Source organism: Aptenodytes forsteri, unplaced genomic scaffold (genome assembly GCF_000699145.1).
Source record: "Aptenodytes forsteri isolate BGI_AS27 unplaced genomic scaffold, ASM69914v1 Scaffold296, whole genome shotgun sequence".
Classification (NCBI taxonomy): Eukaryota; Metazoa; Chordata; class Aves; order Sphenisciformes; family Spheniscidae; genus Aptenodytes; species Aptenodytes forsteri.
In genome coordinates this window covers 2,973,132-2,991,801 of record NW_008796181.1, presented here as the reverse complement: position 1 = coordinate 2,991,801, position 18,670 = coordinate 2,973,132, and the positions used below count along the sequence as shown (strand labels likewise).

The window sequence follows — 18,670 nt, the reverse complement described above, 5'->3', positions numbered from 1 at the left end:
CCTTCTGAATTAGTAGGGCACCGCTCATTAGTTCTCTTCGGCTTTGGGATGCCACAGTTGAACATTACGGCATCCAGAAATGCCAGTTCATTGAGAGTATGAGCTTGATTTGTTTGGACAATAAAAAAATATTAGTTACATTTAGGCAATTAGAATCATAGAATCATAGAATCATTAAGGTTAGAAAAGACCTCTAAGATCATCGAGTCCAACCGTCAACCCAACACCACCACGCCCACTAAACCATGTCCCTAAGCGCCTCATCTACTTGTCTTTTAAATACCTCCAGGGATGGGGACTCAACCACTTCCCTGGGCAGCCTGTGCCAATGTTTAACCGCTCTTTCAGTAAAGAAATTTACTGAAAAAGAAAAATTAAAGAAAATTAAGCAAATTGATTGAAGGGAAACAAATATCTGAATTCAGGTGGGATAACTCCCTCCTCTTGCTTGCCTCTTTCCTGATGGAGAGTCATGTGCAGAAAAATCTGCTATGGCAGACTCAGTAAGTTTTAGTGCTTTGTTCCCCCTTCAGAACCCAAAAGCAACTTTTGGGAAGAGGGACAATGGGTGAAATGCCAAAAATCCCTTTGGTCAAGCTGTCATGCCCGGCTGATGCCCTTAGGAAGCTCGTGTGCCAGGTCAGCAGGTATTCCAGCACCGGGGTCAGCAGGCAGAAAGGGAGGAAAGGTGCATTTTCACCAAAGGCTAGAGGGTGATAAGGGTCTTCTCATGAACTGCTACTTTGGGATTGAACCCGCTTTGTGCTACTTCATGTTTTCCTCAAAAGCAGTCACCACTTACCACGGTGACACCATTTACCAAGGTTACAGGCAGACTAAATGCCGATGTGCATTTATTTATAAAGACTTGTTTTCATTTTTCTGATCTGCACCCTGGAGTTTGGGCTCAGTTCAACCAGGAATAGCACTTCCAGCAACTTGATGCTTATTTAAGTACTTAACACTAAATAACAGCAGTAGCAACCAGGGTGGTAAAATAATGTTTTATTCCATGAATGAACAAACACTACCATGCCACATCCTAAAGTTCTTTCTACAAAAGATTGTGGACAAAGCAGATTTTTACATTTCTTGGGTCAAGTTCATTTCAGGCTTTTGAGCCTGTTCAGTGTAGCAAAATCTGGACACGCAGCATTCTTATTGTCTATTTGGCATTTTGCCAGATAAAGCAGATTTATACCGTAGTTCTTGTTCACACAATGTTGATGCACTGTAAATTAAAGAAGATAATCAAAACCAAACTAGGTCATTTCTATGGTTTATCAATATATTTTTCATGATGGTCAAAGTACAACCAACATTCAAAGCTTAAAATAATGATGATAAAAAAGACACACTAAAGAACACAATGGAAACATCATTGTTGCTGTCACAATGTGAGTTTACCCACAGTACTATGTAAAAAGTAGAAACCGGCGTTGACATTCAAGCTGTCAAAACAAGAAAAGAAATTACATTAATTGTTATATTTCCAAGCTAGTACTTCTAAAGAGTCCTGATCAGCAAAGAAGTGTTATCGCATGCATGCTGAACACAAGACTAATATTGGATCGGGGACCTGACAAATAACGGACTTACATTCCTTTATATACAACAAAATGAAATATACAGTATTAATACTGGCTGTACATTTTGTCAGAATATTTTACAAGGAGCGACACTAGTCAAAATTCTTATGACGCAGTAAGTGGAAGTGAATGAATGTTGGATTTCTTTCTGAGAGTTGAATTTTTTCACAAGAAGTTTTAAAAGTTCCTTTGCACTGCTATAATGGAGTGTTAGATATTCTAAAGCAAAAATGCCCCCATTTTTTTTCTTTTATGCTAGTGTGAGCGGAAGAGATAATTAAACGTGTTTGGAATGTGCTAATCATTGACCTGGAATAAAACTAAGCCACAGACAGCATGTGCAATAAACCTCTGCACATTGGTTCTGTTTAAATGGCTTTATGAGATTATCTGTGAAGTATCTGGTACAAATTTCTGCTACCGTAGCCTCATCTAGTCATCCCCCAACAGGTTGCCAACCAACCGTTCCAACACTAAAAGAAGAAAAAAAATAATTGTGACTGTCGCATATTTTTCTATAGTACAATAAAAATATCTCAATATTAAGCTGATTTAGCTTATTTATATGCATATCTCTCAAGGCTGCCAGAGAAAATACTCAATCTTGCAGGCAAAGGCTATGCCGGGAACATGAAAGTGAGATTGCCTTTGCTTTAGTCTAATAGATTTTTTAATGTCTGGGTACCTCGACCCCCGTTGCCTCTTTAGAACCCTAAGGTCTAAAGTGAGTTGGATAATTCAGTGTATGTTTTTACCCCATCCAGAACAAGCTGAGAAGCTGATAAGGTAAGCACAAGACCCAGTGAAAACAGAAGTAAAAGCTATACAAAATTAAGAAATAATTACAGGAAGGTAAAGATCAGTGTAACTATAGCAATATTTTGTACAATTGAATTTGTGTGTCCTATAGCAATGAGAAACCTTCTGAACATGGGAAAGAGCAGGCAAGTATGTATGAATCAGTACCCTTTAAAATAATTGTGCTATAATCTTTTCCATGTATTAGGTTAGGTCTTTTTTCTGACACAGTGTGATGCTAACTATAGTAACCTTAATACGGATGACGGATTTCACTGCTACTGCTTGATTGCTTGAATGCAGAGACATTAAATCTTCCAGTCCTCAAAGCGGTTTCTTGGGGTGTTCCTTCAAGTTCAGTGTCTTGCCACTTTCACGCTAGAAGTCACTTTGTGGCAAACAAAAAAAGAAAGAAAAAAAAGGGGGAAAAAAAAGAAAGAAAAAGAAGATGTTGGTTGTGATGGATTAATTTCAGACAGCAGTTTCTGCTGAGTTCACCATGCTTAATGTTCTTCCATTTAGGAAGGAGTTGCTGTCAAGTAAAGCAGATGAGCTGCTTTCAGTTTTCTTTAAATACATGCTAACAACTTAACATCTCTTTCTTCAGGAAAATGATCCAGTTGCATATTGTTAGAGAGATCTGCCTTGTGCTTAGCATGAACAAGTAGGGTTAATCGTCGTCCTCCTCCTCTTTCAGTGGGGCTATCGGGAGTTTGTCCTGAACTTGGAAACATGCTACAAAGAAGTTGACAATGGAGTTGTACAAATGCTGCTCCAATGCTGCATTGTTAAAGTAATGGCTTTCGTCGGGGTAAATCTGCAAAGAAACAAGAAAATACACACCGTTAGGAGCTTAAAGTCTCAGGACTGACCATATCTGCAGCTCAAGCTGGCCTGCAAACCCACTGCTTCTCCTCAGCACTGTGTGTCTTCCCGTAGATGCACATGAGGTCCAGGGTAATTCAGGCACCACAGCACTCTGAGCGCAGACTTGCATCTTCCTTCAAAAGGAACTTTTTTGGGGAGGATTTTTCATTTAATTCCACTCTGAACAAGTTCAGGCTAAGCAGAACCAGACGACACTTAAAAATAACAGTGCTTGCTCCTTGTGAAAACTGAAAAAAAAACCAGTGCAAGTCTGTGGAGAGAAAAGGCATTAGGTTTTTACTGACTAAAATGAGGCCTTTAAAGAAAAAATGTCATTAAGTAAAAAATTGAAATAAAGCTTGCTGGAAAAGTAATTAAATAGAAAAAATGTGGGAAGCTAGAAATGAAATAGTTTAAACACAACTTTCCATTTTAATGAAACAGATAACTTCTGCACATGTTAAAGGAACGCAAGAGGGTCGTAATGGATTGTCTAGACCAGGACATTGATGAGTTTCTAGGGCTGGATCCTTGCAGGCAGGACTAAGGTGTCTCACTGTTGAGTACCTCAATCCAAGACGTAGACCCCTCAGCCCTCTATTCAGTCCTCAACTAAACTTTGAGGTGCCTCTAGCCCATCAGTGGCTTCAAGCTCTAAAGTACTAATGCTTCTGCACTGGGAAATATGCAGGGGCGCCTCAGTCACTGTGCTGACCCAACTCGTGCCGGGCTCGTTGCGTAGCTCCCGTGTCTGTGCTCCAGCCTATCTGCCTTTGGAGCATAATGGAGTGAGCATACCCATCACATGAAGCTCCACAGAAATGCAGCCAGAGGGAGCTGGTATTCAGTAAATCAAGCATTAGCAGGACTTAGGCACTGCAACGCAACTGTCTATACTGTGAGCATGGTCCCTGGCATGGTTCGATCCTGGGCTAGTTGCACTCTCCTGGCCGTGGCTTGAGATGTAGCAGAGGTCAGGGACCATCCCCATGGCTGGTGGATGGGTTCATTTTGGAAGCTTTAATGGCTTGGACATGGGCCATTCAGCAAATCAGAGATGTAATTCAGCAGAAAGAGGGGCTTTCCAGACCAGAGCATGTCGTTCGCAGAGGGATGTCAGATTTAAGAGACATCTCTCTCCTTAACTTTTCTGGTTGATTTAATTTAGATCCCTGTTTCCCTGTAATTAATCCTGAATTTAGCCTGTTGTTCCCAAAGAAAGTAAACAGGCACCAATTCATTAGAGAGATGTCTCTCAAAACCTAATTTTCTGTAATTTAATAACTGTTCAACAACTGTCCAAACCAAAACAGTGGTATCAAATAAGCACGGGAGTACATAGGAACACATTATACGCTGGTGCTATTTCTCCTGCCAGCCTGAGTTTGCAAGTGGCTTTTCAAAGCTTGCTTCATAACAGCAGTTTGAGTTCAAACTGGGAAATAACTGTTCAACTATGAAAAAAAGAAACACATACTGTACCTGCAAGCTGTAATTAGCCTTTGCCCTAATTAGGTGTGTGATAAGGTCTGCAGTATGCTGAAAATGGATTTTTTCTGTAAAAACAGATTACAATCATTAAAGAGGCAAATTTAATTAAGAAAAATCAAAGCCATCCCAAAAATATAATGAGCTCAAATGATGGGCTAACTTACCATCAGCAGTAGCATGAATGATCAAAAATGTCTGTTCCTTCAGTAATGAGACTCTGTGTGCTAATTTGGTGATCTGTTGAAGGTACAGGTTGCAATAAGATTAAAAATATTGCTAGAAATTAGCAATTTATATGGAGAAAATAGAAGCACTTAATTCCATTTGATACTTCATCACAAGGATAACAAGCAGACACCAGCACAGCATATTCTCTTGGCTACTTGAATCAGTCTGGAGGTAAAATAGACCCCCACCCTGTCCTTCCAGGCTCAGTATCAGCAGCAGGAAGAGATCAGAGACCCTCATCTGTTCTGATAATGTTCACCAAAAGCCTGAACTGCAGAACACATGGAATATGTCAAAGTGAATTTCCAGTGAATACAAAACACCGATGAAAAGCGTGCCCAGGTGCCTATGCCTAAGAACTCTTCAGAGAGCTGGAGTGACTTTGGTATGGTTTGAAAGCCAACCTCGATGAGCTTTGACAGCCCGGGGGAGGATCTGATACTAAATTCAAGTGTCCACTGCTGAGAATGCCTTTGCTGCCAACTGTCTTTCAGATGCACAGGGAAAATACAAATCTGAGTGACTGCAAATGGTACTGGGTAAGAGAAATTAAGGGCTTCTCCACTTTTTGCTCCATTGTTCAGAAGAATACAAGTCTTAAGGAGACTCCAAAAGACTCCAGAAAAGTCTTGGAGTGGCAAAAGGAATGTATGTCTCAAATCACAGGTGTTACTGCTTTATAGGGGTGTCCTGGTTTTGGCAGGGATAGAATTAATTTTCTTTCTAGTAGCTGGTACAGTGCTGTGTTTTGGATTTAGGATGAGATTAATGTTGATAACACACTGACGTTTTAGTTGTTGCTTAGTGCTTACACTAGTCAAGGACTTTTCAGCTTCCCATGCTCTACCGACTGAGAAGACTGAGAAGGTGCACAAGAAGCCGGGAGGGGGCACAGCCAGGACAGCTGACCCAAACTGGCCAAAGGGACATTCCATACCATGGGACGTCATGCTCAGTACCTAAACTGGGGAAAGCTGGCCGGGGGGCCGCTTCTCGGGGACTGGCTGGGCATCCATTGGTGGGTGGTGAGCAATGGCATTGTGCATCACTTGCTTTGTATATTCTTCTTCTTCTTCTTCTTCTTCTTCTTCTTCTTCTTCTGATTTTATTCTATTTCAATTATTAAACTGTTTTTATCTCAACCCACGAGTTTTCTCACTTTTACTCTTCCAATTCTCCCCCCACCGGGGGGTGGGGGGAGTGAGCGAGCAGCTGTGTGGGGCTCAGTTGCCGACTGAAGTTAAACCACGACAAGGGGGGCAGGGAAGAATAGCTGTCTCAGCTTAAATTCATGTTTCCTTCACTGTTTAAAGGCATGTGCCCTAGCTCTCATTCACTTGCATGAGTTAATGTATTTGATTAACTGTTAACTGATACCCTTGTATCAATCCTATCTTATACCTGTTTTCATCTTCCCACTGTCCTATGTGGTTTCCACAGAAGATAGCCAAGTGCATCTCCAACAGCAGCAGAACCTTCCATGCTTGGTTATGGAGGTCGAATTAGCTGGCTAAAAACATTGGCATGTATTATTAAGATATGGTCACTGTCATTTTACATTACAGATTATGTGTATCTCTCCTCATTTAAAAGATAAAGCAACCCTGAACATTAGAAGTGGCCCTGCGTATTTCCTTGGTGCTAGAGGCAAGTTTTTGGAAATTTTGGTGGATGCAGGCCTGTTCTGGCTTTCTTGCAGCTCCACGCTCTGTATTGACTTAGAAAGTGTTTGCAAATTTTGTAAGGGTGCCCTCTGATCTTCCCTCTATTGTTAGACTTAATTAATGAGTTCTCTCATCCTCAGATTGCTGGCTGCGATGCTTAAGTCTTGTGATGGTGTATGCACATATCTTGCACTCTGTTCTCCCCCTATATGGCTCCTTCCTCTCCGCTCCCCCAGTTGTAACCTACCACATGACAATACAGCTTTTTTGGAGTCTACATCAAGTCTTGAATTATGTGGCCTTCATAAGTTCGTGTCTGGTCCACGGGTTAGGAGCAGTTCTTCTCCCTAAGCAATTCATGGTTCAACTGTGGCATGTAGGAGACGTGTATCAGTTAGGGTCCGTACCCAGAACAGTGCCATGCTCTGCGGAGAGCTCAGGTGCTGTTCCTAGCAGTTAATCCCAAGTCAGCTAAAAGTACCACTATTTGCTTAGGCCAGCTTTTCAACGCACAAAGAGCACGTGGCAATACAAAGCTCTCATTTCTGGAATATCTTCCCTTGCTTTCACCTCTACTGACCCGCCTTCAAATTTCTAAAAGGGCTAAGAGAGTTAGCAATGATCTAGAGATCATGAGTGCAAAATCTGAGAGACAATGATCTCAGAATTTAGATAGCCAGGAAAAGCTTCCACTGCAGGGGCACAGGGTGCTACCTGCCTTCTCTGTAAGAAAACAGTTTCAAACCTTTGCTGCCTTCACGACTTCTAGCTGAAGACAAGGCTTAGCAGGCTTAACAAGGTTTTCTGTATAACAAATTTTGTTTGTGTGACTATTCTTTATTAGGTTTTTCCTAATACATATTAAATAATATCCTCATTAACAGGTGCCATGTCTCCTTTTCCATGTCCTGCCCAACTCTGGCACACAGTTCTGCCTATGTGAAATATCACATCTGTGCTTACTTTGAAAAAGCCAAGAGAAGCTGAGCTTCACTTGACTTTGGATCAAAAATTATATCTCAGAGAGAATCAAAGTGGCAAGACTATTGGGATGAACTTTAAAGGAGGTCATGACATCCTGTCCACTTAGGCACACCTGAGTCACTCAGTCGCAGCTCTTTCAATCTGTAAAACTGGAATAACTGTATTTACCCAATTTAGAGAGGCAGACATGAAGGTTAATCAATAAAAACCGTATCCATTATTACTATTAAGACAACAAAAGCAGTCAGCAGGCTGAAGGACACCTTCAGACTTTTACTAGTGCATATCCTGCTCCTTTCCCAAAAGAGAACACATGGAGGAAGAGTTAAAACTCCATTCACGTTTTATCAGGGAAATGCAGTGCCCATGCAGTTACCTCGTATGCTCTGTTATCAATCCCATGCAAGCCCAAATATCTTTCAGAAAAGGCTGAAGCTTGAAAAGAAAAAAAGAAAACATCTCTTTCAGTCATAAGTGAGTACACTGGTGCTTCTGAGTCAAATACTGCAAATACTAAAAAAGACCTTATTTTCTAACATTGCCTTAGTTACACAGGACATATTTCTGACAGTTTTTGAAAATGCACTAAGAATACATATGATACTACAGTCCTTCATTATCACCATGTACTTATGGTTTCTAAATCAGTCACAGAAGAGCTTTTTTTTTTTTCATTAATGCAACTGAGATACAAGAGAAAAGCACTATCATATTGTGTCCCTTTCTCCTTTCACATGGGGCCATCTCCATCAACAGTCGACTGCAGGCTTCCATTGTTCTCAGGGATAACTGTATGGGACCTGATGGCTGGCTTAACACCACTGATTTTTATGGCAGTCCCCTGATTTTCACTGGGACTAAGTGCAAAGGGAACTGGTGTCCCTAAAAGAAAGGACCACCGTGTGCAGTGGAGTATTGCCGCTAGAGAGAGGACGAAGCGGGCAGGCTGGAGCACAGCTCCACGGATGGATGGTTCAGGAAAGAAAGAAGCACGTTCAAGGCAGTGGTGCAGGTTGGTGTCAGAGGCTGGAGGGCTTTAAAGCCAATTCTCTTTTATTTAAAAGAGGTGAGTAATTACTTTGACCACCATGGTTGGTCCCACTGGTGCCAGCAAAATTGCTCTTGAGGGGGAAAAAAGGGTTTATAGCTAGTCCTAAGAAGACACACAATACAAAACAGGCAGAATCTTGGGGAACAAAGAGAAGATAACTGGGAAAGATTAGGGCAGAAAGATCATTTGTGGTAGCAAGAGGGTCTGTGGGCTCTGGGATGGGGTTTACCATATAGTTTGAAGTCTGTCAGTGGGGAAAGAGCAGCTCCACAGGCGAACACCTGGTTCTCTTCGCCAGCTGGAAGCATGTAAGTGCTCAGGTAGCCGCCGTAATCCTGGAACACAAATGGAGCAGGGGCGTCAGCGGTCCTGCAATGAGGTGCTGCTGCTTTTGGGTACAGAAACAGGGCAGCTGAGACCTTGCAGCAAACTCTCAGCCATTATAGAGCCCTGAAAAAACATGAAACAAGGGATATCTCCCTGGCTTTGGCAGATGAGGCTGAAGATGAACTCAGTACTCGTCACACTCTCCTGAAGGCAGGAGGGTTTTGTGCCCAAGAGCTTGCCTCTTTTCATCCCACCTTATGGCTATAGGTCTAATCAGATATGTTACCTCTCCAAAATATTACCCCAGTCTTTCGCTGTTTAAAATGGATATCACAATTTCAGCATCTGCCATCAGCCTGTTAACAATTCCCTGCAGAGATGCTGTTGTATGTGCAGCTCTTCGCCCACTCTAAGCCTGCATCTCCCACAATAAACAATTTCTACTTGCAGTCCCATTCTCATTTCAAACTGTGTGTACTTTGCAATTGCTGTTTCCCAGCCGGGCACACACTGTGGTGCAAATCAGCCTCAGAAATCAATATTGTTGTTGTACATTTGTACGACACAAGCTAGGTCTACCCACAAACCCATAGGCCTTAAGGGACAAGATGAAAGTGAAATGAAAGTTTGCAAGGGGAAAAAATAATTAATTATCTGACAGCATTTTTCTGACAAATAGTCACTTTCTGCACTTGGAAGTTAATTAAAAAAAAATTGACGAATACATTGATAAAATGAAAGCTTTCATCTTTAACATCTCTGAGCAAGAAGCAGTCTATCTCAAAAATTAATAATGAAAAATTCACCACTGACATATTCAATAAATCAGGATTTAGCTCAGCTGCTTAGCCACACCAGCCAACCAGAACAGCACAGAGGAACAATGGGAAAACATTACCTTCCCAAACACACCGACTCGCATTTTATCAATGTAATGCTCCTTCAGCATTGTCCTAGAACACGAGAGAGGAGAAACAATGGGTTAAAAATATTTTTGTCTTAGATATAGTAAACATAGTGTGATTTTTATCAGCTTGAATTTGGGATGGCCACAGAAAAACAATGTAGACAATCTAAATTCACGCTGCTACACGCCGCTTTCGCGTGAATCTCTGTTCTATTTAATCTTGCGACCTGTTGTGTTGGATTTGACCAAGCAATGGCAACAGATAACTTGCACTACCTCTGAAAGTCATAATAAAGCTGATGCTATTACACTACTCTGATACTGTTTTTAGCGTGATTATGTGCAGAATAAAACTAACAGTATGACAGGACTTGACATTTAGGGTTTTGCACTGTTTTTTCTGTTTTAAAAATTTTAAGGGTTTAAAGATGGATTTTTTCCAACTACCAGACCAGCAAAAAAATAATGTAGGAGCTGATATTCAAGCTTACTTGTTCGTAGCTGTATGACTGTACAGAGCTAAAAATAAATAGGCTTTGAACACATGATACAGATAAGTGTGCTCTAATTTAGCTCTGCTTAAGGCTTCTTTTTCTCCCTCTGCACTGGCTGGCATGAGCTCTCTCTCACATGCCGTGACTTGGTCACAGCTGTATGACTGCATTGTCCTTCCCGCCCATCTCCTTGCTCTACCCTACACACCATTAAAGCAACCAGGACTAATGACAGTCTTGAGTTAATTATAATTAATGAATTAATTTCTTCAATAACAGTGTCATTCACCGGACAGCTTCCAACTGATCCTTCTCTTCCAAAAGGCCCAGCCTCCTCTTAACCTCATGCAGTAGCTTAGTGCCTTGGAAGCCACTCCCGCGGCCATCAAACTTCAGCACGATGGTGTTGTGGGAGCTGACCATGACGCTTTCCCACGTCACCTCAAATCTCTCCGTTACAATCTGGCTGCCAGGCGTCCCATCTCTGAAACAGAAACAGGCATCAAGCAAAGGCAATGGCACCAAGCATGGGCCAAACGCTGTCCCCGGGGCCATGAGCTTGCCGTGGCAATGGGGACAGGCAGCTCCCGCATGCATTGTAAGGCAGGGCAGATTTCAGGAAGGGGAGACTGTCCTGGTTTCAGCAGGGATAGAGTTAATTTCCTTCCTAGTAGCTGGTACAGCGCTGTGTTTTGGATTTAGGGTGAGAACAATGTTGATAACCCACCAATGTTTTAGTTGTTGCTCGGTAGTGCTTACACTAGTCAAGGACTTTTCAGCTTCCCATGCTCTACCGACTGAGAAGGCTGGAGGTGCACAAGAAGCTGGGAGGGGGCACAGCCAGGACAGCTGACCCAAGCTGGCCAAAGGGGTATTCCGCCCCATATGGCGTCATGCTCAGCATATAAAACTGGGGGAAGAAGAAGGAAGGAGGGACGGGGGGAGTGATGGCGTTTGTCTTCCCAAGTAACCATTACATGTGATGGAGCCCTGCTTTCCTGGGGATGGCTGAACACCTGCCTGCTGATGGGAAGCAATGAGTGAATTCCTTGTTTTGCTTTGCTTGCGTGCATGGCTTTTGCTTTACCTATTAAAGTGTCTTTATCTCAACCCACGAGTTTTCTCACTTTTACCCTTCTGATTCTCTCCCCCATCCCACCGGGGGGAGTGAGTGAGCGGCTGGGGGGGGCTTAGTTGCTGGCTGGGGTTAAACCATGACAGAGACCAGTCTCTGCAACGATGATGTGCAGAAGGCTGGTTGTGTGGGATGGGTTTTGAAGCTGGGGTGGAAGCTGCAGGTTGGTTTCTGCCTCCCTCTTTGCACAGCAACTATTGCTGCACTAAGCTGAGCTTTGAACAAACCTAGCAAGCACATCACTAACTGGGCAGGATTCCTTCTGTGAGTAAACCAGGGCAGTGACACAGAGGTCAGTTGAGTTTTTCCTTTTTATACCTGCTCTAATCTATACCTATTTTCTACATTCCCCAAAGATGGTATTTTTGTGGTGGAGGGGTTTCTGTGAGGAGCCTGGCTTTGGGGTGTGCTGACACTGCCAAAATATGTTGGATGAAGCTTGCAAATATCAATCGTCCTTTCCTTTACTGGCAAGCATTGGGGTTTCATTTACTGCCCCCATTCACCCAGCCCAGACCTTCCTTCTCCTACGGGGTTCTCAAGAGAGGATGTAGGTAGAGCTGTCAATCACTTCTGTCACCACTGCTTCACACAAGTACAGAGGGAAAGGACACTTTTAAAGCGATAAAACTAACAGCTTAAAAATGCTCAGGTTGGCCCAAAATTGGTGGGTAAGGGGAAGGGGTGGGCAAGGCTCCCTCTTCACCCTTCTGCTTAGGGCCCAATCCTGTAGAGGGGAACTGTCTTGAGAAATATTGACCCCACTTCAGCCAGACAGCTCAGAAAAATCAAGAGATGAGGATGATGATTGTAAGTAATATTTTAGGACTGGGATTACTGTAGAGCTACTGGCACTTCCATCTACTTCTTGTCCTTTTTGGGGTTCTCAGAGACATCAGGCGACTCACTGCAGGATTTTAATGTGCATGTGACTTAAGTCATTTGCATTTATTCAAGCGAGACCCAGCCACATCCAGCTTCAGAGGCAGCCTAATCAAGTGCTGTTAGCTTGATGAGTACCAATCTTCCTCAAGCACTTGTATAATGAAGTACATTTTCTCTGCAGTAATTTTGTGATGTAACGACACGCTTATTGCAGTGTTTTTGTCCTTCATGGGGGGATGTGCAGGATGGTGCTCAGGCATTCATCAGGCATTCATCACTCCTGCATGAGGCTTCTCTCTTGTGGGGTTCCCTGGCAGGGAGCAAGCGATGCAATGGGACGCAGCCAGGGCCAAACAGGTTCTTCCAAGGTCAGTGACTTCCCCCCCCCCAGTTTCTTTCCAAATTGTCAGAAAAAACTCAGTAATATGTATTATTATTACTAAATGTTGCATAAAGAGATAGCCATCTGCTATGCCTGCCGGGAGGAAATCCTACCTACCTAATATAAATGCTAACGTTGTGAAGATCTTCAAAGGTTTCTAGCTCTCTCTTTACTGTCACTTCAGGGAACACTGGCATTTAGATGGGAAGGATTGCTGCATGAGGGTGTCCAAAATTTAAGCTGTAGTAAGGCTGACTGCATCCCACTCTAAAACTACCTGTTAAGCACAGGGTGAGTGCCCTAAGCACTGGGACAGAAAGTCATAATCCGTCTTTTATTCCTCCCTCTCCTGTTTCTGCCCCCAAAATTGTTGAATTGCAAGTGTATGGGGAACAACTTTACAAAATCCTACAATTTACTCTGCAGGATTTCACTAGGGCACCCTCCTGAGAGCTGAAATCCTTGGCTCAAACACGGGAGAGAAGGGACCTACGTCTAGCCTTTCCCAACTCTGAGGTGAGGCAGGGGGTAGGGACCAACGTGCTGGACTTAGGTGCTAAAGCGGTCTGCCATTCATCGTACAAAACATATCTTAAAAGGCTCTGATCATGGCTGAGGTTTCCATGCTGCCCTAAAAATGTGAACAGAAAGGAAGGACGAGCGAGAACTTACACAATCAAAAGCAAGGGGTAGTGCGCAGTGTCCGAAAAGGTTGCTGGCTTTAAGATCTGCATTGGCAATTCTAGGAAAAAAAACCCAAATAACAGCATGTCTTCAGTGTGGGAACGCTGACATAACTCTAATAGATTTTTCTGGTGTTTTGGCCACTTATGAGCAGGAACAAAATGGCATTTCATCAGATGCACTGGTAAATAACACCTTAGGAACACAGATGTTGTCAAAGAAAAGACCCATATTATGATAGTCGAGGTGACAAGAAATGTAAATCGGGAGTACAGCGCGAGCTGTTCAGTCATGCATCACTTTTACAGCATTCAATTAACATCTGGCAATAGCTATAATTTTCCTTTTTGGCAGCTGGATGAGTGACACAGCCAGAAATCAATATTTCAGGGCAGCAGAGGAGGGGGAAAATCAGCGATGAAAATGATAATTTAAAATCCAATTAAATATGGTGGCTGGGGGAGAGAATAGGATTATTTTGCTATAATGGTGTGAAGACAGAGAGAGAAGCATGTATTTCAATCCTAACTTTTAAAGGGCTTAATTTTGCTGTAAAATAGGAGGCAACTGCTGAAACCCCTGCCATTATACTGGTACTGAACCAATGTAAGTGAGAGATGTGCTCACCAAAGCTTCATTTAACTGCTTCCTATGGCCTGGTACTGAGAGCCAAAACGCTGCCATACAAATGCTTTCCGCATTAACGAGAGCACTTTTATTTTTAAAATGTTAACTATAATCCAGATTAGCAAAGGCCCAGCAATTAAATCAGTATTAGGAGCATTTTCAGTAGATTAATACACAGATTAACCGCATGGTTTAAGTGGTTTTCTTTGCAATCATTGTCTGACACTCAGTCTAATTAGTTATTCCATCCAAATGCTAATAGCTGCAAATTGGATCAATGGCCCAGGGACAACCAAAAAGGCCATTGCTTGACTTTAAATACAACTGAGTGCTGCGTGCAGCGTTCCCAAAGCTGTTAAGCCCAAAGCCTTGAAAATACAGGGAGGGCACAGCAGAACAGCCACATGGCTGCAGCCAGCTTGTATTTATTACACACACACGTACATATTTTTGGTTAAATGAGCAGAATTACCTTTCAATGATACCTGCAGTTAAGAAATTTAGCATCAAGCTGAGTTATTCTTAATAAGCTGCCAGTGCCACTATGAATTGGCTCATGGTGGGGAGCTCCTTTTTGGCATGGGAAATATTATGGGTCATACTTTGAAGCCAGGGTCTTTGGGGTTTTTTTTAGGGCTGCCACCATAGACACAAACTGGGATTTTTGGGAGTCATTGCACAACTCTGAGTATGTGGATTTTCTACATATAGGTAAGATATCTGCTTACAGCCAGAGGAGATGCTTTTTAGGTTGTTTCAGGTACAACTACAGAGACAGGCAGAAAATGCTTACCCTTTGGCTGTTTGCCATTAGGCTTTTCTCTCTCTCTGTCCTGTTTAGCACACAGATGTGTGGGGAATGATTATACAAGTGGTATACGTAATGCACCAGCTGCAGACATAAACTGCTCCAAGTTTCTGCCTTCTTTACTCCCGGTGAAATCTCTTCTGGCTTTTCTCATAAAGCTGGTTTTTTTCCAACCCTATCAAATCATATGGTTTTCTCAAAGAATCCTGAATGACTCCGATGGGCAGTTGTTGGCGAGTCATCTTAATTCACTGCAGTTCAGTATTGTATACTGAAAGGCGGCCACAGCTGTAGCCAGCAAGCACATACAGTATCCCACTTCAAACCCATCTCAAATAATACACCAGTCCAGCTAGGGCAAATGCCTCGAACAATGGGCGCATCACACCGTGTCATTTCCCGGCGTGGTTTTTTTCTCTACAAAGAAAATTTTAAAAGGAAAAAACACCCCAGCCCTATTATTTTGCCTTTCTTCAGCTGCATTCTCATCAAATCCTGTCTCTGTAATAATCTCCTTATGTAGCACATCCTAAGAGAGTGCTTTGCAAACTGTGTGAGTTTATTGAGAGCCAAAGTAATTTTTCCTCCTGCTAGTCTAGCCAAGATGACTGTATAATTTCACAGCAATAGTAGTGAAAAAGAAAAAGAAAAATGAGAGAGGAAAGGTGCTACTTACTGTAATCATCTATCTTGATTTCCATGTATTCTACCTTAGGCATTTGCCTGTCATTTACCGTCAGCTGCACATTTTCATTTACCTCCAGCTCAAAAATTTCTGAAAGAAGAAGGACAAGATCACAAAAACTTTTGACATTGTTTGTGAAAATGTATTTTAACATTTTATAGCCACCTTAATATTTGTAACACAAGTTTCCTTATGAAAGAATTTCCTTCTAGCCCTCACAGACGTCTAATTCAGTTAAGTCTCTGAAACCTCTTCCAGGTTCTGTGTTGGCAAAAAGCTATATTCCTGAAATCGGTGACATTCAGCTGATTTACAGCAAATGGGAATGTGACGTTCTGTGTTGAGACACTACTATGGGTCCCAGTCAGACATCTACCTGCCATGCAAAGCTAGATATCAAATGAAGAATGTCCGTTTTCAAGTTACACATAATAAATGGGGAAAGGGAGGAGACTTTGGAGGGCTTCAGGACAAGGTTGTGCTGCTACACAAGAGAAAATCCATGGGAAGGAAAACCATGGGGAGAGTAAAGTGGACAAAAATCATACAACCCTGCAACATCAGGTTTTGGAGCAGTCTTGGCTTTCAGAGTGTTTCAAGAATTGTTCATTTTGCTTGTGTGTCTTATCCAAGGACTCTGGGGCTGAAATAGAGGATTCCTCCCTCCTTCCCAGGATTTAACCTTTATACCCCACATCCTGGCCATGTGCTCTAACTGCTGAGCCTCTTCTAGAAAAAGTGGCCACTTCCAGCATCAGAAAGAGCAAGTCCTTCCCAGCTGGTACAGAAAGGGCCCATCTTTAGGAGGTGTTTCAGGTTGTATGTCCTAGGTGGTGGGAAATGTCTCCTGGTGATGGTGAGGCTCCTGACCCCCATGGGGGAGGGATTCAAAGGCCGGGGGGATCCCACTGTGGTGGCAGTGAATCCTGGTCTGGGGAGCTCATTGCAGTGCTCATCCCCATGGCATCAGGCTGGGTTTGAACTGGGGGCATCCAGGGGACCATCTCTGCCACATGAACCTAAGGAGGGTTTGAGGATTTTGCACCAAATTATGTGTTTTATTGACTGTAACTTCCCTTTCGAGACACACTGATAAATAGATGTGTAACCCCAGCTCCTCAAATAATACTTACGATACCTGATTATCATGCTCTCATTGCCCATCTCTGCTGAACAGGCAGGCACAGCACAAAAACGTGCCTTCCCAGTTAATAAATTTCACAGATCTTTCAGCAGTAGTATATTGGTTCAATGACTATTCACCCTGCTTCTGAAAAGTCTGGCTCATCTCTGTTGAAACCACAACCCCCACAAAAGTGCCAAAGCAACAGCCTATTACATTTAGTTAAATATTAAGATTCTTATTTAATTACGGCACACACAAGTAGCTTTATCAGCAGAAAGGGGCTTGCCACGTAGGGGAATTTAGTCAAGCCATTTTATTTGTTCATATAATTGCATTCACAGAAAGCCAGGAAGACTGTGGAGGAAATAAAAAAGATTGGCATATCTCCTAAAGGACTTTCTTTTCTGCTTTAGGACCACAGGGAGCTTGAGTCTGTGGAGTACAAATGGTCACTGCTTAATTAAATGTAAGCACGCTATAATATTCAGTGCAACTCACTGTTATCAGATTATTGCAGAATACAGAGGCAAACTCCCTTTATAGAGTAATGGGCTCATATTAAATAAGTAAATTCAGTAACATGCAACTGTCAGTTGCCCTTTATTCAAAAGCGAAAGAATGAGGGGAAAAAAAGGAACCAGGGAAAATGATAATCATATGCAGAAGATCATGAATTTCAGTAGGGGATGTGTTCTGTGCATGACTAGATCCAGTTCTCTATGTAATAAATGCTACACATGTATATCTGTCAAAATAAAACTAGTCTCAGTGTGTTTTATGTTACTTTTACAAGCCCTTCATTTGCTGTTTCTGTTTTATAGTATCTCTCATTTTATTCACCTAAAAGTATTTTATAAAACTACACAGGAGGCTATGACACAGTTCATGAGAGCACTATCCTGTACATGCTGTTATAGCCAGCCAGCCATCTCCATGTCTGTGGCAACATTAAGGTATTGTTTTTAAGGGGGAAAAAAAGAAAGCCACTTTGGAGCTGTAGGTCAGAGCTAAGAAACTCTCCTGACCCTGTGACAACATCCGCTGTGGCTGAAGAGGCTGGCAGAGCAGCCTCCAGGCTGCTCTGGAGTTATGCTCAGCAAGGGCACTGCCAAGCCCAGGTCTCTGCTGGGAGGAAGAAGAGCTGATACACCCTTGTGCACAGACTGAGATATGAGTGGTCACTGGTGCAGAAAGACTGGAAAGCTAGGAGCTTGCAATGTGCTTTCAGTATTACTTAAAAAAGCAATTCTTGTATTTTTGTAGACCGGAATAACTACAAATGCCAACTTTTGCTTATTTATAGCAGAAGTAGTTTCACAAGAGACCAGACTTATATAGACCAGTCTAGACCAGGACAGACCTATACCCCTATCCCACTTATTGCCAGCAGCAACAACATGAACATGAACAAAAAGTGAGAGCCTTCCTCTGGGCAGCAAAATCAGTCAGCTCTCACGGCACTTTTACACAGAAATTGTAGACCAGTGGGGAAACTGAGGCACAAGGAAATGAAATATTTCTCTCTCAGTCATCCCATAAGCAAGATGATGGCAGACGGTCTAAGCCATGGTCCAGGGTACATTGTGCTGCTCTGCTTTGGCAGCAAAGATCTTTCTTGCTGCCCTTACAGGACAGTCACACAGCAGTACATTGTTTTAACCTAACTTGTCCCAGGATGCTGCTAAATTTTATGCATGTCTTTCTCTGCAAAGGAACTTTTTAATTGGAACAAATTAATTGAAAAGGATGGGAGGATAAATTAGAGTTAAATGTACAATGCATCTCCTTAACAGTATTGGACACGACACTAGATGGAACACTGCTGAGTATTTCTATTTTAATGATAAGGATACAATATGCCACAAATCTGATTTTAAATTTGATTTAAAAAAATGCAATCAGAATTTGGGATTGCACTCTACACATCCTGGTTACAAG

The 18,670-nt window shown here is 42.4% G+C and overlaps 1 protein-coding gene across 2 annotated transcripts in view; it reads right to left on the bottom strand.

Annotated features, from left to right (window-relative positions):
* Window positions 1-3,057: 3,057 nt before the first annotated feature.
* The window catches only part of DPP6 (dipeptidyl peptidase like 6), a 433,849-nt gene continuing 418,236 nt past the window's right edge, over window positions 3,058-18,670 (bottom strand). For both annotated transcript variants that reach the window (XM_009287806.1, XM_009287807.1), the window contains exons 18-26: window positions 15,598-15,696; window positions 13,475-13,544; window positions 10,690-10,884; window positions 9,898-9,952; window positions 8,902-9,007; window positions 7,998-8,056; window positions 4,910-4,982; window positions 4,737-4,810; window positions 3,058-3,204 (exon numbers count right to left, since the gene is read on the bottom strand). In XM_009287806.1, coding sequence (XP_009286081.1) covers window positions 3,058-3,204; window positions 4,737-4,810; window positions 4,910-4,982; window positions 7,998-8,056; window positions 8,902-9,007; window positions 9,898-9,952; window positions 10,690-10,884; window positions 13,475-13,544; window positions 15,598-15,696 — 878 coding nt within the window. The remainder of the gene's footprint in view (window positions 3,205-4,736; window positions 4,811-4,909; window positions 4,983-7,997; window positions 8,057-8,901; window positions 9,008-9,897; window positions 9,953-10,689; window positions 10,885-13,474; window positions 13,545-15,597; window positions 15,697-18,670) is intronic.